This window comes from Cladophialophora carrionii, assembly GCF_000365165.1.
Source record: "Cladophialophora carrionii CBS 160.54 unplaced genomic scaffold supercont1.8, whole genome shotgun sequence".
NCBI lineage: Eukaryota > Fungi > Ascomycota > Eurotiomycetes > Chaetothyriales > Herpotrichiellaceae > Cladophialophora > Cladophialophora carrionii.
The window spans coordinates 273328-296350 of NW_008481833.1; the positions used below are offsets into that span (position 1 = coordinate 273328).

At 53.5% G+C, this 23023-nt stretch overlaps 8 protein-coding genes across 8 annotated transcripts; 6 read left to right on the forward strand and 2 right to left on the reverse strand.

The window, feature by feature from the left end:
• Window positions 1–3: 3 nt before the first annotated feature.
• G647_08749 (molybdenum cofactor biosynthesis protein A) lies at window positions 4–1377 on the forward strand (the record flags this gene model as incomplete). Its single annotated transcript, XM_008733056.1, has 1 exon — window positions 4–1377. One exon carries the CDS (start codon window positions 4–6, stop codon window positions 1375–1377), a length of 1374 nt encoding a protein of 457 aa, XP_008731278.1.
• A 902-nt stretch (window positions 1378–2279) lies between these two features.
• G647_08750 (uncharacterized protein) lies at window positions 2280–3098 on the forward strand (the record flags this gene model as incomplete). Its single annotated transcript, XM_008733057.1, has 1 exon — window positions 2280–3098. One exon carries the CDS (start codon window positions 2280–2282, stop codon window positions 3096–3098), a length of 819 nt encoding a protein of 272 aa, XP_008731279.1.
• A 1240-nt stretch (window positions 3099–4338) lies between these two features.
• On the reverse strand, window positions 4339–6268 carry G647_08751 (uncharacterized protein; the record flags this gene model as incomplete). Its single annotated transcript, XM_008733058.1, has 4 exons — window positions 4339–4546; window positions 4655–5791; window positions 5844–6133; window positions 6191–6268. The coding sequence occupies 4 exons, from the start codon at window positions 6266–6268 to the stop codon at window positions 4339–4341; spliced, it is 1713 nt and encodes a 570-aa protein (XP_008731280.1).
• A 3012-nt stretch (window positions 6269–9280) lies between these two features.
• Window positions 9281–10673, forward strand: G647_08752 (uncharacterized protein; the record flags this gene model as incomplete). The annotated part of the gene is made up of 2 exons (XM_008733059.1): window positions 9281–9636; window positions 9689–10673. The coding sequence occupies 2 exons, from the start codon at window positions 9281–9283 to the stop codon at window positions 10671–10673; spliced, it is 1341 nt and encodes a 446-aa protein (XP_008731281.1).
• Window positions 10674–10927: 254 nt separating this feature from the next.
• Window positions 10928–13129, forward strand: G647_08753 (uncharacterized protein; the record flags this gene model as incomplete). The annotated part of the gene is made up of 1 exon (XM_008733060.1): window positions 10928–13129. The coding sequence occupies one exon, from the start codon at window positions 10928–10930 to the stop codon at window positions 13127–13129; it is 2202 nt and encodes a 733-aa protein (XP_008731282.1).
• Window positions 13130–15853: 2724 nt separating this feature from the next.
• On the forward strand, window positions 15854–17317 carry G647_08754 (uncharacterized protein; the record flags this gene model as incomplete). Its single annotated transcript, XM_008733061.1, has 1 exon — window positions 15854–17317. The coding sequence occupies one exon, from the start codon at window positions 15854–15856 to the stop codon at window positions 17315–17317; it is 1464 nt and encodes a 487-aa protein (XP_008731283.1).
• Window positions 17318–19115: 1798 nt separating this feature from the next.
• G647_08755 (uncharacterized protein) lies at window positions 19116–21284 on the forward strand (the record flags this gene model as incomplete). The annotated part of the gene is made up of 1 exon (XM_008733062.1): window positions 19116–21284. One exon carries the CDS (start codon window positions 19116–19118, stop codon window positions 21282–21284), a length of 2169 nt encoding a protein of 722 aa, XP_008731284.1.
• Window positions 21285–22386: 1102 nt separating this feature from the next.
• Window positions 22387–22962, reverse strand: G647_08756 (uncharacterized protein; the record flags this gene model as incomplete). The annotated part of the gene is made up of 1 exon (XM_008733063.1): window positions 22387–22962. The coding sequence occupies one exon, from the start codon at window positions 22960–22962 to the stop codon at window positions 22387–22389; it is 576 nt and encodes a 191-aa protein (XP_008731285.1).
• Window positions 22963–23023: the final 61 nt, after the last annotated feature.

Genomic DNA, 23023 nt, shown 5'->3' on the forward strand with positions numbered 1-23023 from the left:
ATTATGGCTGAGGCCGGTTTCAAGCAGTTAATGGCGAGTCTCCTGCGCCAGACGAGGCCGCAGTCATTTCGCCACTCCAAACCACCTCGATATCCTCAGCGTCAGCTATCTACCGCAGCCAATGCATCTACGCCGCCTTCTGAGCCAGACTTACCCCAATGGCAGGCGCACAGAGTCGATTCTCCTCGCGCTCGAAGTGATCAAGTACCCGAAGCGAAGCGGCCGCGCCTCGACAAACTTCGAAGCGAGAAGGAGCCGCGACAATTCTCGTCCTTTCTAACCGACAATTATTCCCGCCAACATAATTACCTACGAATATCCATCACCGAGAGGTGTAACCTGCGATGTCTCTATTGTATGCCTGAGGAAGGCATTCAGCTCTCACCGCCAGCCCATCTGCTGACCACGCCCGAAATCGTATACCTCGCAGAATTGTTTGTTGACCAGGGCGTGGATAAAATCCGTTTAACGGGAGGAGAGCCTACGGTTCGAAAAGACGTATTGGATCTCATGCATCAAATCGGGAAGTTGAGGAGTAATGGCCTCAAAGAGCTGTGCATAACAACAAATGGCATATCATTACATCGCAAGCTGGACTCGATGGTTGAGTCCGGCTTGACGGGCGTCAATTTGAGCTTGGATACACTCGACCCTTACCAGTTTGCGATCATGACGCGCAGGAACGGTCACGAGGCGGTGATGAAATCTATTGATCGAATTCTCGAAATGAACAAGCTGGGCGCCGGTATCAAGCTGAAGATCAACTGTGTGGTAATGCGCGGTCTCAACGAACGCGAAATCTTGCCCTTTGTGGAACTTGGCCGGAACCAAGATGTCGAGGTTCGCTTCATTGAATATATGCCATTCGACGGGAACAAGTGGTCGGAGAAGAAAATGATGAGCTTCGGAGAGATGCTGGCTCTGATACGGCAGAAATACCCACATGTTGAGAAGGTACAGGACCACAAGAACGACACCAGCAAAACGTACCAGGTTCCCGGTTTCGCTGGTCGAATCGGATTCATTACGAGCATGACGCACAATTTCTGTGGCACGTGCAACCGGCTTCGAATCACCTCGGATGGTAATCTGAAGGTGTGTCTTTTCGGAAACTCGGAAGTCTCGCTTCGTGACATTCTCCGTGAGTCAAACGATGGCCGACCCATTGATGCGGAAGCCATGGAAGCCATCCGCCAACTGGAAATGGACCGTCGTCAGCAGCTGAGCGGAAGTACGGGCGCTCTGGGATTCTCGGAGAAGGAAGCCAAACTGCTTGATGTAATCGGCATGGCGGTGAAGCGCAAAGAAGAGAAGCATGCTGGCATTGGCGACTTGGAAAACATGAAGAACAGGCCAATGATCCTCATCGGTGGGTAAGCCTTGACATCCTAATCCATCCTCCCAGGTTTTCATGCAGTCACGACGGAATGCGCCATGTGGCAATGTATACGATGGCAATGAATATAGATCTACTGTGAACATAGATCTACCTCATTTCTGGTCCTTGTTCTGTTCAAGGCGCGCGCTTGGTCAGTGATCCCGCTGACTTTGATTTTCTTGTAGATGATGCTCCTGCCACCCAGCAACTGCCAGCTTCGTCGTCCAGGACAGTCCTTTCAAGACACCTCAGCCCAATCTCTACCTTCCGCCAGCCTCTTATACCAACCCACTTGCTCCACCCATCCGTTTCACCTCCTTCGTGGTCTCAAACGCGCTGCTTTTCCTCGCTCTACCCGGTCCTCCCCGCCGGATTCAGAAAGTTCAGTAATTCAAGTTCATTGACCAGAGCACGGTTGAGATATAGTGCATTCCGATATGTGCACGGCCAACCTACACATCGTCATATCCCAACGACGTTGGTAGATGATGTCCCAGCAACATCTAGGCGGACGCCGGGGCCCAGCCGAGAACCAAGGTCGTCAGGAGCAACGCCCGAGGCTGACATTGTTATAAAGGGTACAAAATTCAGGGAATACTTGACAAGCAACGTCGGAGATCGTCGCAAGCTGAAAATCGCGAGGGCTAGGGCTCGGGCTCGGGCTTGGGCTCGACGCCACTCAAGCACTTATGGTCGAGACAGATATCAAACTTCACCAACTCATCCACATCTTGGGAGCTCACTATCGGGTGGAATTTCTTCAGCCAGTGCACCAGTGGCTGTGGCAGACGAGCGACAGAGTGCGGCAACCCGCTCTGACTCGGGCGTGGCCAACGACACTGCAACCTCCACTGAAGGGGTCACAACACTCAGTCATCTTACTGCCGATGGCGAAGCGCATATGGTCTCCATTGCACAGAAGAAACCGACCTCACGCTCCGCGACAGCTACCAGTTTACTGCTCTTCTCGCATGAGGGCACTTACAATGTGTTATTTGCTTCACGGCTCCAAAAAGGCGATGCCCTGGCCGTGGCCCGCATCGCGGGTATACAAGCCGCGAAAAAGACCTCTGACCTTATCCCACTCGCCCACCCTGGGCTCAACATCACCGGCGTCACAGTCCGCCTGGAGCCCTTCAAGAGAGATAACGTGCCGTTTCCTCTCTCTGAAGCCTTCCAAGCGGACGCAGGGCGAACCCCACACGTGGCCGCCGACGTCGAGACCCTCCACGGCGGAGTCCTGGTCACAGCCACGGTCGCATGCGAGGGCAAGACGGGTGTGGAAATGGAGGCCATTACCGCCGCCTCCGTGGCCGGACTGACCATGTACGACATGCTCAAGGGCGTGGACAAATGCATGGTGATGACAAGCACTCGCGTCACGGCGAAAAGTGGAGGCAAGTCTGGAGACTGGGAATGGGACCATCAACTACACCAACGCATTGTCCGCCACGACCAAAAGCCCGCCAGCGAGAGCAGGGGAATGGGCTCGGGAGGTCGCCAACAGGCCACACCCGAGCCGCAGACGACGACACTCTCGCCACATCTTCTCCATCCCACCACGTCTGAGAACCCGAAATTCCCGAGTAAACAACCTAAGATTCAAAGCCTTGCGCAGGAGAACACAAGGACCGCCCCCGTGACGGCGGAGGACATGAAGATTCAACGGCTGAAGCGTTGGAATCAACACCACGAAGCCAATCAAATACATGCAAGATAAACGGTAGTGGCTCCGGGCATCGTTGAGATAGATGACCAGGCGTGATTGATCGCGGTGGTCCTACTGGGGGCAGATTACGTGCCGACAAAACCGGAGTGATTCTTGCGAGTTTCGCGATGCGCACTTTACTATCCTAGGCATGCGTTGTACGGAGTACATAGCAGGCATCTCTATGTATAGTACGGGGTATGTACATATATATTTGTATGTATTGTATGCGGAGGATGCATACCTAGGTACCACGCGTGACACGCACTTGACTATCCTAGGTATGCGTTGTACGGAGTACATAGCAGGCATCTCTATGTACAGTATGTACAGTATGTACGGAGTATATGTACATGTATATTTATATCTACTTGTATTGTATACGAAGTTCTTCGTATATGCCGGCATATCCATGTGTATATTTCCCCCGGTCGATCACGCCTCCTTTCAAATCATCCTCAAAGGCTCAGTACCTAGGCTTCAAAGGCCCAAGTATGCGCGTCTCCAGGAGCCTTTCACGCGATATACTGTACGTTGTACACGGCGCGATTACCTTTCGTGCAGTTTACTGTAATGTACTTACTTCCGTACAGCCGGAGCCAGTCTACTCGCTTGACGGGATTGATGAGGCTTGCCTGGCTGGCTGGCACATGCAGGATATAAGCGACTGAAAGAAACAGCCCGTGGACAAATTGTACGAGACCAGCGTACAGTACAGTACTGTGACTCGAGGCACAGAAAAGGGGGCCGGTCTAGACACGGGGGAGCCCCAGTACTGTGAGCAGCTGAGCAGATCAGAACTTCGCTGGAGGAGGTCGATTTCTGTGTATAATTATGTGTACGAAGTAGTCCGCACGTATCTCTATTCCGACAATGATGAAACACAGCTCCGCAACGAACTGCACTGCACTGCACTGTATTGTATCGTCTTTCCGTCCCGGCAAAAGTACCTAGGTAGTCTATAGGGTATCATATCTTAGCTTGTATATGCGCTGGTTCAAAACAAGAAATGCACGGAAAGGAAATGATGAAGAAACCAAGCGTCCGAGACAAAACGCAAAGGAAAGAACCAAATCAAGTGACCAAACTAGCTGCGTTACCCTCCGAATCCAACCATCATAACTCTTGTACCGAGTAACCAACGAGCAGATGCGAGCAAGTTTCAGATCCGTTGGGAGATGTATGGATAGAATGGAACGCACATGCATTCATTCACCACTTCATTCTCTCGTTGGCTCACTCACTCATCCACTTATCTCAACCACACCTGCTCGAAAACGCCACGCAGGGGTTTCTGCCCTGTGATCTCTTCCATGAACTTCTCGCTCACGGGCGTGATCAAGGCGGACCAGCGGTTGAATCGCGTCTTCGCCCAGTCGAGGCAGAAGTGGTGGGTCCTCAGAAACTCCGGTGGTTGAGACCGCATTGCGGCTCGTGCTTGCGGGGGCGGTGGCGTGGGCCTGTGCGTGGACATATAGAAGGCTGGCATGGAGGCTGTCGTCGTTGTTGTTGTCGTCGTCGGATGCGTGGTGCTCGTATTCGTGGATGTCGTTGCCGAAGTCTGAGACTGAGGCTCTAGCGGCGGTGTGATCTTCCACCTGCTTTCGTAGATGGTAGGGCCGATGGCGAGGTGTGCCAACGCTGGTCGCGCGCCACCGACCCGAGCAGGAAACACCCACTCGATGAACTTGGTCGCGTACTCTTTGATGCTGTAGTCGCCTAATTGGCTGAAGGCCTGATTTTCGGGGAAATTGCGTATATGAATGGTCTTGAGGTGCTGAAGGGTCGGCAGGGCCGTCTTTCTGAGCCGCACCATTTCATCTGTCCAGGGAAATCCCATGCCTAGCTCGACGAGGTTGGGACACAGTCGAGCAATGTCGTTGATGGATTCTTCCCACAATTCGTGGCTGTAGCCGCCGACACCGAACGGGCGGGATGTATCCAGTGACAAGTGCTCGCGCGGTTGGATGCGTGATTCGAAGACGAGGGTCTCAAGGGTAGGACCGTGCTCGGCGATGAATGTGCTAGGCCGCTCCAAGACGGCAGCATTCTCGAACAACAGTGACAGGGTGCGCAGGCCGGTGAAGGAGGTGAGAAAGCGGACCGTCGCGTCTTTCAGCGCAGTCGTGGGATTTTCGTGGCGGAAGAGGAAATGTTTCAGCGAAGGGGTCGCTTGTGGGGTTTGAGGTGCTTCGGGAGCCGTGGTGGCCCAATGGAAGGTACTCGCGATTGATTCCAGAAGTTCGATGCTGCCGGGGCAGGATTCTAGTACAAGCCGCTCGAGGCGGCAGAAGAAAAGAGCCTGCGGTATCGATGCTGGCCGGAGAAGACTCACGTCCAGACCGGACAAAGAGAGCTCGCGGAGCTGAGGAAATGAGTCCAGCGCGTATGCAGATGTGAAGAAAATCTCGCTCGGTTGAGGTATCTGGTTGTAGAGACCGAGTCTGCTTTGCTGGTATCGTTCTATCAGTTGCATCTCTTGTCCCAGGCACAAACTTTGTAAGGTCTTCTTGTTCGCAGATATGATCTTTTCCACCCCTTCTCCATCATTCACGGTGCGAGCATCCAAGCTGCTGAGGGTCTTAGGCACGAGACCCTCTTTCCCGGCTTCGAGGCCGTAGAAGGAGAGGTGTTGGAGCGTACTCCCGTGCCGTCGAGCGAGGAAGTCGAGCACTTGAAGAGTCATAGGTGTTTGGTGAAACAACCTAGAAAAAGATCAGCGACCGCATAACAACCCGACGGTAAGACCTAGCTTACTCGAAGCGTGTCAATTGATTTCTGGGGATCTTCTCCAGGAGGCCATTGACACCGGCGCTGGTGGAGCCTGCGTTGGAGATCCGTCTGCGCCTGTACATTGAATCCCTCCTTTGGGTCCGCCCATTTCGGATCGTGAGCTCTCGTACTGACTGGGTGACTGGCTCGCGGAAAGTCGGCTTGCGAGTCTGGGACAGTTCGAAGTCGACGGTGTGGTACAGTCGAGCCATAACCATGTCTTCCAGAATACGGCATGTTTGGGACAAGTTGTAGAGGTCTCTCCGGTTGTCCAGCTAGTCGCCTGTCAGCCAATCCGTACTCTTACCCGCAACTGCTTGCCTTGGACTTACAAACTCGACAATGTGGAGTTTGACTTCGGCTGGGAGACTCAGCAACCGACAAAGCTGTGGAAACAGGGATGCCTCCATAGTGACGGCCTGATATCAGATAAGAGGTTGTGATGTTGATGTTCACGTCTCCGGCGGTAGAGGACTGGGTCACAGCAACGTCTTCATGTTCCGTGCTTCAGTCAGGAAGATTCCGGCCTGGATGGGACGGGTCGCATTTATCATCAGCGGTGACATAGGGGTGGGTACTTCTGCGTGTAGCCTTGACATCAAGGGGCGCATGCCAAGAGACGGCGAGGCTACTGTAAACTGTCAGCATGCGTTAAATAACGTCTCATTATGTCAGACCAGCCATGTGTTAACGAGACGGCAGTCGGACCGGGAAACGAGCACTGACCCAATGTAAGCAGGAGGAATGAAAGGAGATAAGCGGAGCACTGACGGCGCTTTGTGCATGTTGGCGATGCGATCGAAGCGCATCTCGACCAGTCAAGGTGGCGCAATCATATTGTCCTCAAAACTTGTCAGAAGCGATGCGAGCGCAACTCGGCACCGTGCAGCAGAAACAGCTCGTCGACCATGCTCCCATCGGACTGGACTCGAATTGCCAGCGGAAGATTGATGATCTTCCGTGCAGCCACAGCATCCGCCGGATCTAGCACTGTCTGCACTGTACATTGTAAGTGGGTACATATGTAACTTGTACGTCGTACTGGCCCGGTGGGTACACTGCGAAGACAGCACGCCCTTGTCTATATTCGTTAAGGATTACTGATCTTGGATTAGACCCCAAGGCGGTCATCTTCAGAAAGTCCACCATTCACGTCTGCTGCACATTTCCCCGTTCGATAATTAGCTACTGGGTACTATGTACTCCTTACCTGGCAGGGCGTCCCGTCGTCGTCCTCACGACTGGTCGCAATCATTCCCATCACTGGTCCTGCCGAGAGCCCAGCCAGTGCAACTTCCCTATCAGGTCAATCGGCTAGACCTTTCCAAATGAAAGGGAATCCTTCTACGGAGTAGCCTTGCACGACTGGTGAGGCTGACCGTAGCCGAAGCGAACCTGCTCTCAGCTGGACCTCCGAACCCGTGCCATGGATAGACCTCTCCCAGTTAACTTGCACAGGACGACGAGACTGACCCTTCCACCAGACGCATGTTGAGCTTGTGTCCAGGCTCCTACTGGGCACACAACACTTCAGCTGATCCTTTGATGGAAGGGGAGAGGAGCCACATTCTAATGTTGGCATCTGTTAGCCCCGATGATAGTCCTGGCTGTGCTTCCTGTGACCTCTGCATTGTAGAGCAGTCGTCTCTTGCGTTTGCCCTGGCTCTGCAGCGCAAATTTCGCACTGCTTCGGGATGGTTTGCTCGTACAAGTTCCAAGCTGACAAGCGGTTGCAGACCTATTAAGGAGGGGGGATGGATGCTTCGGAACTGGGAACTCTTACATTCTCCAGCCAGACAGCTTACATTACCACCCCAAACCGAGCATGTCCTTGAGGAAAAGCTTAAACACCCACGAACTGCCCGAATTAGTGGCATAGGAGCATCCACGGTGGTGACCTGGGCATCCACAAGAGGCACACGAGCGGAGGATTATATCCTAATTGTACGACGGATCAAGAACAATTGCCGCAGACAGAGTGATACGAGATGTGTCGAGTGGAGTGACAGAGCTCACTGATTGTGGGCATCATATCAGCCCGTCAAGAGCGTATTCTAACGCACGCTTGGACTTGTGGCTCGGGATCTCAAGACTTTGTCGAAGTAGAGTATTACTTCCTGGCTCCCTGTCCCGTCGATCGTGCATTTGTTTGAGTTTATATTACTCCATACTTGCATTAGAGTTGCAGTTGTATGGTCTTCCCTTTCTCTTCCCAAGACAGACCTGGTCATTCCCGTCCTGGATCTGCTGAGGTCCACCATGCGGAACGGGGAGTATGTTGACGATTCCTCGGTGTCTGGAGCACATGTTGTAGGCTGCTGATCTGATGTTTGTATTCTTAGCTGCTTAGCCCCTCTCCTCTTCGGATCAGATGGACCTGGACCCGGCAAAGCTGAACAATTGATCTCGTTGGTTGCAGCTGTCGTCCAGTCTTGGGACATACGACGAAGTGAACGACATGGATGCAAACTAATTCAATGTTTGGTCGGGGTTTCGCATGAAGTAATAGGTCAAGGTAATTCTGGTTAATGAACAATTAGCAGGTTGATATAGCTGAGGTTTTTTGTTGGAATTAGCGCAAAGCCATTCTTCACGCGAGCTGCTGTCTGATCGAGCAATTCATGTAGATATGCCAGGTAGGGTATGGTGGATGTCCTCAGTGTCTTTTATCACGTCGTGTGCTCTATACCGAGTACTTCAATCTTACAATGGACATCTGAGATCGAAAAGACTTCGTTGTCTTCGAATTCGCCCACCGTATCGTGCACTGGTGTCTTTGTGCGTCGCCGGATTTTGGCTTTGCGGAGAAATATAATTCCACTGCATTCCTGCGCAAAGAGCAGCTCGAGGTTCGTCAAAGGTTCGTGCTACAGACCTACATATCAGGATCTAGGTCTCTCTCCGGCGACAGGCAATAGGTAATCTGAGCAGCAACGCAGACATTGTCGGCAGCTCATGTCGTCCACGCACTTGTTGTTGCTTGTAAGATTTTGATCCATTCGGCCATTCTCGTGCTCTCCGGACTCGAAGTTCTTGTTCGTCTGTGGGCTGAGGACTGTGGCTATCTGAAGCTGTGTTGGGCGCTGGGCTGTCGTCGTGTAGATGCTTGCTCTGAGCCGCTCAAACACTCAAGCATAATGCGCACTGGTTGAGAACAGGACCATGGGGTAGATGTGAATGGTGTGGACACTTGATGAGACCATGTGAGTATACCTCTCGAGACGTGAAAGTCATTGTCAGCTCCAGACTGGTCCCATTCATGTCAGTCCGCAGGAGGTCCAAAAGGGTGCGCAACAATGGGTGCGGCAGTATGCCAGATGCTGGGACTTTTGAGAGGCAGGATGATGTCGTTCCTTCTTCGCGCGCCAGCGACATCATCATCCCCTCGATTAGTCGTCGTCGCTTAGTCGCCAACCACCACGATGTCACGCCGAGGAGAAGACGACGCCAAGAGCACACAGAGTGTCGACAGCCTTGAAGAGCGTCTCAAATTGGCCCAGATCAACAGTCGCCTGAACGAATCCATTCCTGATCTTCCAGAGGCTGACTTTACTCATCCTAGAGACTTCCTCAAAACTGATAGCGACGAAGACCTGGCTCTGAAGGCGCACACTACAGGCAAGCGACCCTTTGTTCCACCGGTCGAGTCTTCTTCCTCTTCTTTACCACCAGAATCATCAACTCCTCAACCCCAGTCTCCGGCCCTACCAACAGAATCTGAGATGGATCGCCGACTTCGTCAAAGCAAGCCACGCTTGCTACTCATGGGGCAGCGCAGGTATGAACTGGTTTCACCGTCTCCTGTCCTCGATCACTGACACAAATTGTAGAAGCGGCAAATCGTCAATCACCAACGTCGTCTTCCACAAAACTCCTCCTCAAGAGACTCTGTTCCTCGAATCCACCACTCAAATCCAGAAAGATACCATGCACTCGTTCATGGACTTCCAGATCTGGGATTTTCCTGGTCAAATTGACTACTTCGATCCGACTTTCGACACCAACCAGATCTTCTCCGAAATCGGCGCGCTGGTCTGGGTCATTGACGCACAAGACGACTACTCCGAGTCGTTGAACCGGCTCACTACCACAATTCTCAATCTTCAGACCACTTTCCCGCACGTCAACGTCGAAGTCTTCATCCACAAAATCGACAGCTTGAATGATGAGTTCAGAACTGAAGTCTACCAGGACATTGCGCAACGTGTCGGTGATGATTTGAACGACGCAGGCTACATCAACCCCAATGTCACCTACCACATGACCTCTATCTACGACTACTCCATCTTCGAGGCATTCTCCAGGGTTGTCCAGAAGTTGATACCACATCTGGACACCCTGGAGAACCTCATGAACACCCTGGTGAACAACAGTGGGATGGCGAAGGCGTACCTCTTCGACATTTTGACCAAGGTCTACGTGGCCAGCGACACGCGGCCGGTGGACATGGAGGTGTACGAAATGTGCGCCGACTACATCGACGTCACGGTCGATATCACCGACCTGTACGGCCATGAGCGCAAGCATGGCGTGGTGTTGGGCGAGCAGATGGAGGAGACGGAGTCGTCCATGATCATTCATGACGGCTCCATGATCTATCTCAAAGAGATGAATCGATATCTCTGCTTGGTGACCATCATCAAGAACCCGGAGGCCAAGGACAAGAAGGGCCTGATCGACTACAACGTCCACTGCTTCCAGGACTCGTTGAACGAGTTGCTGGCGCAGGCGTGGCGCGAGGACAAGACGGGCGGAGAGGGCCAGAATGGCGAGGGTGCGGACCAGGAGGGTCAACAGGCCCAGGCCGAGAATTGAGGGACAGGCGGTAGGCACAGTCAGACGGTGAATAGCACCAGATTCAAGCGCAGGCAGTGAGCCTGCCTCAATGAACAAAACACCATGACCCAAAGCTTCGTCCCCAACTCATGACATTCCGTACTTATGCGGCGGCATTGTTGTTCTTCTCATTCCGTGGGCGCCGCAGGCGTAGGTCATTCCCGCCAAGCCCAGCCATTTTGCCTCGTCTGACGCCCGTCCACGCCACACCAGTAACAGAAGCCTCCATCTACATGCAGGCTCGCTTCTCATCCGAGGGTGAAACTTCTATCAGTCGACTGGGCGACGTTGACGGCATCGGACTACTCGCTGACGAGACTCAACGGAACCAGGCGACTGATAGTGCTGGCACCAGCCTGACCCGCAATTCGCTAAATCCACGAATCCAATTTTTACGCCTTTCCGCCGTCGTCAGAGGACGACAAGGCACGTTGGGGGCAACTCCTCCATATCAGCCGGTACCGCCATCTTTACATCGCCAATTGGATGTTGACGGGGACCAGAGTGAGGATCAAGCGGACACCAGGACGCCGTCGCCGTTGCGCAATCTCGCTCTCTCACATTGCTATTACGGGCATGACTCACAATACCGTCGCATAACCGCATCGCCTACCTTTCACACTCAGCCCGCAAATCCGGTCAGAAGAGCGATCAAGATGCCTCAGACGGGATTTCAGGCTCTCATCCTGTGCGGTCCAGGCATTGGACTCAACACATTCACCAGCGTTCCCGCCGAATTTCCCAAGGCGCTGGTGGAGGTCGCAAATCGGCCGATGGTCTGGTATGTGCTGGACTGGTGTTATCGCATGGGCGTAACAGATATCACTCTCGTCACGCCGCCAACATCGAAAGACACGATCGCCGCTGCTCTGGCCCAAAATCCATACCTCACGAGCCTGCCCTCGCCGTCGGCAGATCTCTTAGCCCCTGCGTCACTAGAATACACGACTCCGACGGCGGAACTACTCAGACTGCCAGAGGTGCAGGAGGTGATCAAGTCAGACTTTTTGCTCCTCCCTTGCGACCTGATCTGCGGTATCCCAGGCGACCAGTTCCTGGAGACGTATTTCACCCGGGTGGGTGGGCCTGGCGGCATCGGTGCAAGCTCCGGCCTGGAATCAGATACGTCACGAACCGAGCTATTGTCACTCGGCGGCGAGAAGCGAGGCCGTCGTGGTGGTCTATCGATATGGTACAACACGGTGGACCGAGAGGAGAGCGTCAAGGGCGAAGAATGCGACTTTATGTGTACCACGAAACTCGACTCCGAGCACAACCTCCCTCTGGCAAAGACTGCCTCTCTACAATCGCAGGGCGTGCTCCGCAAGTTGGTCTGGGCGATGCCCATGTCCGAACTATGGGACCAAGTCGAGGAAGACAAGTCCTTCAAGATCCGACAATCTCTGCTGCGCAAGCACGGCGCCATCAAGTGCATGACCAGGTATCGTGACTCGCACATCTACTTCTTCCCCTACTGGGTCAAGGACTTTGCCAAACTCAACGAAGATTTTGAATCCGTCAGCGAAGACCTGGTGGGGACGTGGGCGAAGGTAGAATGGCGCAAACCAAGCTACCGCGCGCGATTTGGCGCGCGAAAGATATTCGCACCGCCGCCGCGTCTGGAGAATGGGAATATGCACGCGCACGAGCGGCCGATCGAAGAAGAGATCGACCTCCTCTCGCTGAGCAGCACCCACGTCACAGAGCATCCGGCACCGGAGTCTCTCACGGCACCGCGCATCGCTCGCCTCGCGTCCCGCGTACACACCGACGTAGAGGACCGCACTCTCTCCCCCCAAGACGACAACACTCAAGCGGCCCTCATCGAAGATGCGGGCCTTGTTCCCCTCGTGCCCCCGATCCTGTCATACATCCTCCCTTCGGCACCCGAAGCGCCACTGGTCCGCCGCGTAGACAGCACACCGCTCCTCCTCTCGGTCTCCCTGTCCCTGGCAAAACTCCCTTCCCTGGAAGAGCATTCCGCGGCGGGCTCCAGATCGGCGGCCTCCCCGTTCGCGCACGCCGCGAAGATCCACGCCACCGCCACGATCGCCCCACGCGTCACCATCTCCCGCTCCGACACGCTCATCGACAGCAACAGCACCATTGCCACGCAGTGCGTGATAAAGAACAGCGTCATTGGCGCGTCCGTCTCCATTGGCACAGGGACGCGGATCACGGGCTGTGTGATTATGGATGGCGCAACGATCGGCGACAAATGCGTGTTGACGGGCACGGTGGTCGGCAAGAAGAGCAAGGTCGGCAACAAATCATCGTTGACGAACTGTGAGGTTCAAGATGGGAATGTTGTGGCCGACGGCACCGAGGGCAAGGGTGAGAAGTATCTCGTCGGAGGGTTGGAGGATGAGATGGAGGAAGGAGAGGAGATGGGGTTTGATGATGGTGGAGAGGACGGGGGATCAGGTGCGGATTGAGGAATGACCGACCACGAACGAGAGATGTGAGATGAGCGATGAGAGATCGAGGTGGGAGACGCAAGCAATCACCATATCGGCAGCATGACGGCTCAGGTTTCGCAAAGACGCAAACTTCCCTCTGCTACGGTGTTTCTTTTTGAAGAAATGAGTGTAACTCATTATTATCGACACCTAACGTCAATCAAACAAACGACCCCGAACACTAGAACGCGCTCCATCTATTCCGTTCGTACCCTTGGCAGGTTTTGTATAGATGAACCTCCACCGACCAGGATAATTTTGTACAGTGAGTCGACTTACGACTTGCCCTGCTAGAAGTGTTTCCGTACGCTCCTTTCTCCCGTTTCCCCACGAATAAGGCCAACGTCTTGCCATGCCCACCACAGCCTGAACGCCGGGTTGTGGAATGTAGGGCCGATGTTATGGGAAGCGTCGGAGAAGGCGTTGTTACCATCGGCATTATGGGCAGCATTTCGGCCCTGTTTAACCGATGCGTACGGAAATGGTTCGAAGTTGGATCTCTAGATTGGGAGGAACGTGCTAATTAAGTTGGTATGCAATACACCAGATCGATCCATTCCATTCCGAAGAATGATGTAGTTTCAACATTGACGTGAACAAATAGACCGTGGATAGCTATGGAAGCGGAGTAACACAGTACCAGTAAAGGCACAACAGGTCCATGGGAATTAGAGAGCTAAGCGTCCAGACGAGCAAGTAAGGGTGAAGAGGCTGAAACACTGAGAGGGGATGAAATGTTACATATGGCCTTGTTCGAAGCAGCCTTTTCATCGGTCAAGAAACATTTGAAACATGGAGGTGAGAAGTGGTCGAGGTGCGAGGTGGTCGAGGTGCGAGGTGGTCGAGGTGCGAGGTGGTCGAGGTGCGAGGTGGTCGAGGTGCGAGGTGGTCGAGGTAGGGTGAATAATTTCACATGCGCAAGACGCTTTGGGTTTACTGGGAAAGTGGCCAGTGTAAAAACCACCAGCAACTGCAACTGCGACAAGGGAAGTCAAAGGCTGTGACAGTTGAGTGACTGTTAGGAACAGCCTAAGGCGATAGGCAGGGAGTAAAAGTTGAGGGTATAAATGGTATTAGGTGCCCCTAGACCTCTAGGTCAAACCAGGACTCGAAGCATGAAGAGTTGTAGGTGTCCCCCTGGTAGGCTTGGTAAGCTCTAGTAGCTATATCTGACAATGACTTGGGGGTCAACACGCACCCCGCACCATATCAGTGGCGTCGCAGTGGGCGTCTCACAGGTCGCCCACCTATAAGAGCTTTAATCCAACAGATATCTACGACCTATTCAACAATAATGTTGCGATCGGTGCTTTAAAAGGAGAGAGATCCCGAGTACTGCCCAGGTAGTAAGTTATTCACAGATCGTCTATGTAGACAGTTCGTGGAGCGGAAAGTAAGTCTCGCTAGTTTACCTACTACCGAAAAGTAGATACTTAGTATATTCTATTTATTAACCTAATATTTTATATATATTTAACAGACACCTAAACTTCTGTTATATTATAGATATTTCTAGAAGTAACTAATATATCTAGAAAATCAATATATAGTTATTATGAAAACTAAACTAGTTAGTAAGGTAGTAAAATTAGGCTTAGCGTTACTAATAGCTATTTACCTTACTTTCTCCTTCCTTGACTTTTAACCCACCTTCTATCCTATTGTAACCCTCTAAACCCACTAACTAACCCAGGTCGAAGTCTGTATTAGTCGCTACCAAGATCTCTTTCATGCTACATCTCGAATTAGCAATTAAGGATCGCAGACCGGAATCGCGCAGTTCCGTGCCGGCCGCTGCACTAATGGCAGTCGCAGGGCCTGTGATGCCCGCTAAACGCAGGCTGGAAGAGACTGAGAATGATCATTCAGTAAGTGAGGTCCTTTTCAGCGCTTGTCCTCCGTTTTAAACTGCATGCTTCATAGCTATTTTTAACCTATCCGGTTCGCTGCCCATCGCGGTGGCTTCGGCCGGGTGCTGGACTCAATGCACTTACGCACATGTATAAGCATACCCTTTAATGTTGTCAACTTTTATTCACCTCATAACTTACATGTGAGGATAAAGTTAACCATTTTGATCTTGTCTAGCGCCAGGCAAGCCCTGTGGTGATTGAGTTATCTGACTCTGACTCCCAACGCGAGGTGAGCTCGCCAGCAATACGCGACTTCTTTCCCCTTCCGATACCTTCCTGAGCGCGCTAAATCTGACTTGCTGCTTACTTGACCTTTGAATAGACTTCATTCGTTCCTCCTTCCAAACGTCACAAGTCTCGCACGCCTGCTGAAAATGGGACTCGGTCGACCTCACGGTCACGTGGCAAGCCGGAAAATGCCAAGACGATTCGCCTTCCATCACCGGGATCGCGTATTGCGCGACCTGATAGATCTCTCTTCACAGCTGTTCGAACGAAGTTGAATGGAAATACTGGTAGAGTCTCTTCGAGGTCAGCTGTTGACGTACTCGACTTTACAGGCGACTCGTCTCCCAGTCCTTCTCACTCACGCTCATCGTCGGCACTACCGACTAGAAATACCAAGCCTTCTGCCACTGGCCGCAGCCCTCTGTTCGACAAGGTTCAAGAGGTGAGGCAATCCAACAACTACAGGTCACCATATGTCGGTCCAGTGCAATGCGGTTCACAATGGCGACACGGGGATGGCAGTCTCTCAAAATTGTCGTCCGGCACACTGTCCAACGGCATGGCTGTCGACTGGAAATCAGAAAGCGGCGATAGGCAAAGGAGCGTCCAGAAGCCACGCAGTTTCATTCATCCGCCGCTTACGAGTACCGACAAGTCAATCCGCTCAAGCAATGTGACAGTCGAGGTCCCACGCAAAACCACCCTCGACCGTCATCGACCAAGCCAACAATCACATATTGTGGTTGAGATTAACACCTCGCCTGGGAAGATTCTCAAACATTCGCAAGGGCCGCCGCCGAAATCCAAGGTGGAACGTGAGGCCGAGAGGAAGAGACTGTTCAAACAGCTCAAGCACTCTACCCAGCTTGTACAGGAGAACCCAACGTTGGTCGAGCAGTACTTTGGACAGACTGGATATTCGAAAGCCTTCAGCGTGGAAGACGAAGAAGAGCAGGCTTTTATGCAAAGAGCGGCATCTAAGAAGAAGAGAAGGGTGAACCGATCCGATATTCAGCTGGAAGTCGAGTCCTTGACGCAATCTGTGGAAGGCCTACGTCTCAACACAAAACTCATCCACCCTTCTCGTACCGCCAGAGACATTCTCACGAGTCGTTTCGATGAGCAGGTCTGGCCACCACTAACCTTCTTCAACGACGTTGACGATAAGCGTCTTCACGGTAAATTCCAGTTTATCAACCGGTACATCCTTGGCGAGAAAGTCAGACCGGCGCCGGCATCCACGAACAGAGGATGTGAATGCACCGACTGCTCCCTGTCTTCCTGTATATGCTTTACAGAGAATAGGACTTACAGTCGACGACCGGACGGCATTGTCGTCCTCTCTGACGAGTGTATCGAACGCGAGATGGAGCCTCAAGGACCTCACTACGAAATAACCGAATGTAACGAGGTCTGCAGCTGCGGGCCGGATTGCTTGAATCGCGTGGTCAGTAAAGGTCGCACCGTTCCTCTCGAAATCTTTCAAACTCAGAAATGCGGCTTCGGAGTACGTTCATCTCAGGCCATCGTCAAAGGACAGTTCATCGAGCTGTATCTCGGCGAAGTTCTCACGGAGGCTGAGCTGGCGCGCCGGGAGGAGGCAGAGAACGACGATGACCCGGCCTATATCTACTCGCTGGACTGGTTCTCACCATTGTCCAACAACACCACCTATCATGTGGACGGCAAGTACTTCGGGTCAGCCATGAGATTTGTCAACCACAGCTGCAAGCCGAATGCCCGGTGCTTCACAGTCCAGACTCACAAGGAGGACCGAAAACTCTATTACCTGGCTTTCTTCGCGATCAGAGATATCCCCGCGGGTACGGAAATTCGAATCGATTATCATGGAGCAGGTGCTTCGGAAATGCCCTCTCAAGAGGAAGTAGACCCTCAGTCGCTCGCAGCGTATGGCCAATATTCAGACGACCTGACGAAGTGCCAGTGCGGTGAGAAGAAGTGTCGAGGTATTCTATGGACACCTGGAGTCAAGGCTCGACGAAGACGTCGGAAGGGACAATAAACTTGATAGTTGGTGAGAGTCCTTCCGTTGGCCGATCAACAAGTTACCAGCGGCATCCTCTGGCGACAGAGGCGACTTTCAAGCCGCATACGAAACATGAAGTGCGCCCGAGGGGAAAATATCGAGCCTTAACGGACGTCAGTGAGCTCTTCATGACAGGCGGACAGAAGGCAGCTTTATGTGTCAATTATCGGTTTTGCCACATATGGACCGGTTTTATTGGATGAGGTTTCGAACAATCAACTGTGCATTTCTGCCTGTGCCGGACGATATTATGACATTAGCGACGGTGTTTGGGAGCTTAGCTGGATTTGCCAACGGATCCCGGAAATGTCACAGAAATGAGATGAGCATGCCGTGGGTTGGGAATATCGGTGGGAGCAAGTCATTGTGAATGAATGAAAAATGAATTGATTTGGACAAGCCGAGCTTGCTGATATCACGCCGGCTGCGTGGAGGATCTCCAGATCCGGGACATGCTTGAAAACATTCGAGATCGACACCAGGACAGACCAAAGGGGCGGAGACTGTGAAAACCAGATGCACATCATGTCAGCAGTACAGAGTACAGTATCTTGTACAGCAGGATGACCAATCCTCGCCTGAGCGTCCCCCCTGCGAGGAGGTCCATTCGAGGTCACGGCAACTTGCCGACCTCCTCATACACTTCTTGCCACTAGTCCAGGCGAAAGAGGCGCAAAATTCGTATCTTCGGACCTGCATGAATAATAGACTTCCGAGGACTCCGAATGGGAAGCAATGTCGAGGGCCGATATAAAGCTCTAGGGCGTCGCTCAAGCAAGAGTGTATTCAGCAGGTTGCGCACGGGACTCAGTAGGCCCAAGAGTTACGGACGTATGTACTCCGTCCTCGTACCTCGTACCTCGTACCTCGTACCTCGTACCTCCCCGCCAAGAGGACGGGCAAGCTGAGTTCTGTGTGGTGGAAGCTGCGCCTCGGTGAGCAGGCACTCAGGAAACTCTCAGACAGAACCATGATTACTATTCACCACGTTCCTCGTCCACCGTCCATCCCGCTTCTAGCTAGACCTGGACGAGCACAGATGCAAGTTGATGACACCAGCTCCCCAATCGAGCAAGAGTAAGATCCAAGTCCCAGGAGCCAGCTCATTCCTTCCCAGCCGTGCCGGCCCTGGCTCGGGATAATGAGAGGCGCCGTGAGTCCCATCATCACCGGGCTCTCGTCGAGCAGCTGATTTCCCTCACTTGCGTACGACCGTCTGCCTGGGATCTGCTGTGTACTGTGGTAGAGGAAACGCACCGTGACGCACCGTACGAGTCTGGCGCGTATCAACCCACGGGATCCTGACTAAAGCCGTGGTCCAGGCAGTCCAGTCTGGTAAAGCAGCAATCAGCAGATGGACGCCTAGTATTACAGCCACCTTCTCGTTGTTTGGAATCTGTCTTCTGAGAGACTCGACGCTTCGACTCTAGAGAAACTGGATGATTGACCTGCCTCACACTACCGGCTGCTGGCTTGTGAAGGGTTGGCCGCGTCGAGACACTCGAACAATCAGCAGCAGAGGGACTTGCTGGTGGATGACTGTTTGTCCACTCGACGCTGAAATCGTGCTTCCGAGGGTCCTCTCAGTTACTCTGTACCGATTTAGGAGGAAGCAGCAAATCGCCTAAGACGCCCTCGCCGGTCTTTCCAATAATCACCGTTCTTCGACACAGCAACCCAAAGACACCGTATATTGGTCCGACCCCAGCCTTCCCAAGCCTTTCCCAGGCAGGTCCAGTAATCATTCTTCAGACTGAGCGTCTCGATTGGGACCATGTCGGTAGTGATGCCAATGCACGCCTTCACCAAACCCCGATATGGCGATCGAAGATATTCGTCGCTTGAGTCGATCCTGGATAACCCCACGCAACTACTGATGTCCTCCCAGGCGGTTGAGCGACCCATTGGCGGGGACCTGGACATCTTATCTGCCTCGCAGTATCCCCAGGGACTCATGCAGCCTTACGAAGAAATGGAGGCGCAGAACCCAAGGAAACGGAAGGCCACCAGCTCAATGGACCAGCTTTACGGCGGTATCGTGCTGGCTGGCTCTGCCGCGAGCGAGAGCAATCGTTCCTCGTCTGCCGAACACGACACACCTTCGACCCAGAAGAAAGCAAAGTCCACCAAGCGAGCCTCGACCAATGAAGGTGATGAACAGGCCATGGAGAAGAAGCAGAGGGGCCGTCCTAGGCTCGATACCCACGATGAGACGGCAGCAGACCGCCGTCGCACCCAGATCCGGTTGGCGCAAAGGGCGTACCGCCACCGCAAGGAGACGACCATCTCGGCGCTGAAGCAGAAAGTCACAGACCTCCAGAACACCATCGAACAGATGAACAAGACCTTCCTGACCCTGCACGATAACATGGTCGACGCGGGCATCCTGGCCTCTCACTACGCACTGGGCCGTCAGCTCCAGTCCGCCACGGAAGCATTTGTTGCCCTCTCCAAGATTGCATCTCCCGAGTCGGACGATGAAGAAGAGGCCGCCATAGCGGCTCTCACGCAGGGCGAAGGCAAGGCGTCTCCCGAAGCAGGTGAGAAAAGCAACAACAGGCGAGGCAGCGGCTCGAAAGACGCAAAGTTGTCCTCGTCTACTACAAAGCCGTCGGCGAAGAAGACTAATGTACGTCGCGGTGTCAGCTTCAACGACCACGGCTCCCCCGACGCGGAAGCTGACGTGGAAGACTTACCCGCCGCAAGCCAGTCCGTCGGCACCTTTCTCGCACCATCGCAGACAGCCTGGACGTTAGACAACTCCAACATCCACGGCCTGAACGAGGTGCTCTCCTTCGACGCCAACACAACCATCCCCGACGCCATCCTCTACGACGATCTGAAAGAGAAACTCGTCGTCGAGAGACCGCTCAACCCGCCGAACCAGCCGCAAGGCTCCTCCTACACATACTCGTTCCAAGAGACCACGTTCGCGCGCCGGCTGCACCGGATGTGTCTGGAGCGCGCGTTCCGTAACCTGACGAGCCCGAGCATCGACCCGGCGTACATCAAGCGCGTCTTCCGCTTCACGTTCTGCTTCTCCAACCGCAGGCGCATGCTCCAGCGGTTCCAGGAGGTGCTGAAGCGCCGGGCCGGCGAGTCGCTGGAGAACTGGAACGTGCCCTTCTTCCACATCGGCGGCGCGGGCACCCACTTCCCCCGCCGCGACGACGACGGCAACCCCATCTACCCACCCAACATGGTCAGCCCGGCCCGGGCATTCGGCCCGCAGCCGTACGTCGAGGCCGAGACCCCGCGGCTCGAGGCCTCGATGCAGGAAATGCTCGACAACATCGGCTTCGGCGGCATCTGGTTCGACAGCCACGACGTCGAGGAATACCTCAAGACAAAGGGCCTCTATCTCACTGGGCAGAGCAGCTTTGTCGAAGTCGACCCCGCGGTCCTCTCGCTCGTCAAATCCACCAACTCGTCGACGACCACCAACAGTGACGGGGATGCGTCCACGTCGGACCACTCCCCGCTCGAAAACGCGCTGCGGACGCCCTCCCCTTTACTACCCGTCGAGCACTTCACCGACCCGTTCATCGCCCCTGACTTGTCGGAGCTGTGGGGGCCACTCCTCCAGCCCGCCGCCACCGTGACGACCACGGCGCCAGCCACGGCCAGAGTATTCACCCCGGCCGCGTCTAGCGCACAGACGCCCAAATCTACCAATGGCGACGACGACGACAGCAACATCTGGGCGAGTTTCCCGTTCCCGTTCTCTAGCGGCCCAGGGACTTCGACCCCACCTGGTTTCTCTGACGACCTGTTAGGGTCGATGAGGAGGAGGAGGCAGCCGACCCGCCCTCTTCTCACGTTCGACGTGGAGATGTTTCTCGAGCGCATGATCGAGGGGAGTGCCTGTCTCGGGCGGGCCCCGGGGTTCAGAAAGGCCGCCATCGATCAGGCCCTCGTGGCGAGTCTGCAGGAGGGGTTCTAGGTCCTAGGTTGTAGATTCTGCACAGTCGGTTCTAGATGGAGGGGGTGTATGAAATGAAGCATGTGAACCGTATGAAACTACGTGGGTATGGAGTCGTCCTCCCTACAGTTCCGTGCCTCTTGAATAGATCCGCCGAGCCGCGGCACCATGATCGTTGCATGAAATGCACGAAATGCACGAAATGCATGAAATGACATGGCACGCAATGTAAAAATGAATGATTGAATGATTAAATCGATGAATGATTAAATGGATGAATGGATGGATGGATGGATGGATGGAAGGATGAAAGGAAGGATGGAGTAGCAGGACCAGCGGCAATACCGGCAATAGTGGGGAGCAAGGATACGAACGACCGGACTGAAGGGCCTGCGATGCTGTGTCTGGTTGCTGTCTGTGTCTAGTCTGTCTGTGTTTGTGTCTGTCTTGTATGTGTCTGTGTCTTGTCTTGTCTGGCTGGGCTGGACTTTGATCTGGCTGTACACACGCTGATGGTGCAACTGGACCGTATCACACATACATAGCTCGCTGGGATCAGTTAAAGATCGCGCAGAGAACTGCGAAAGCATATCAGTGTACTCCGTAGGTTGTGGTCGGCTTCAACAAGTTCGACCGGTCAAATGATCATCGCATTCCATTCCTCTAGACCTTGTACGAGATTATTAAAGGCTGAGAACGACTTGTTCCGAGACAGAGTCAAAAGCGATGCGATAAATTCCAAACTTGAAGATTGCTCTCCGTGCCTCTGTATTAGCAAAGTATATGTGGTATCATAAAAACGTCAAAGTGCATGAATCTCTGATAGTGATAAGACCGCCCCGTCTCAAGTCCTGCAATCCATCACATCAAGACCGATGCCGTCCTCAACGCCGTGAGAAAGCCTTGAAAAGTACAACCCTGAATCCTTCCCTACTCTTACATGGCGCATCGTAAATCCATTTTTACAGCCCCGAAATCCCATGTCATCGCATCGACACTCCCCCATGGGTCTCCAGGGCTGCAGCTGTTCATGGAGTCAAGGAAATAGCACGATCGAGATGGCCAGACGTAGCCTCTGCTACCGAGACGGTCATGACCTGGAGTCGAATGATCGTGACGCTGCTTATGACCGCTCCATGACATCAAAGATCGAGTCCAAAACCACGGGCGTAACAGCAGTCTCGTTCATGAACTCCATGATGGAGCATTGCTGAGAGGATGCAGTTGATGAAGCAGTGTTTGCTCGAGGCCGGGGCTCAAGAAACCCCAGCCCAATAGTCTCGACCTCATTAGCGTATAATATTTCCTCTTGCAGCGCCAGATCGATGGCTGATGGCTGTCGACGAATCCTATATGATCGGGCTTGGTTGCTCGGAAGGGCTGAGACAGGAGAGAGGATGGCAGAGTCGAGATCGTTGACCGGTGCTTGAACACGGCTTCGACTTCGGCTTCCGAAGCTGCTGAAAGAGGAACTTGGCGAGGATCGGCTCGAAGGCGTGGACGACGAGGTCGGGGACGCCATGTCGCTCGAAGGACTCTTGTTCGATCGGTGGAGAGGGTTGTGGCTGAAGATGGTCTGGAGGTGCAGACGCACTTTGGAGGACGAGATGTGATGGCTTCGAAGGCTCCTGGAAGTTGTTTTAATTGAGGACTCTTGGTGGATTGTCTCGAACAGAGACACTAACTGTGCAACCGCCATGGTATTGTTCTGGGAGATTTTGAAACCGGAGAAGTCAAGGTATCTCTCCCTCTCTTCTGTC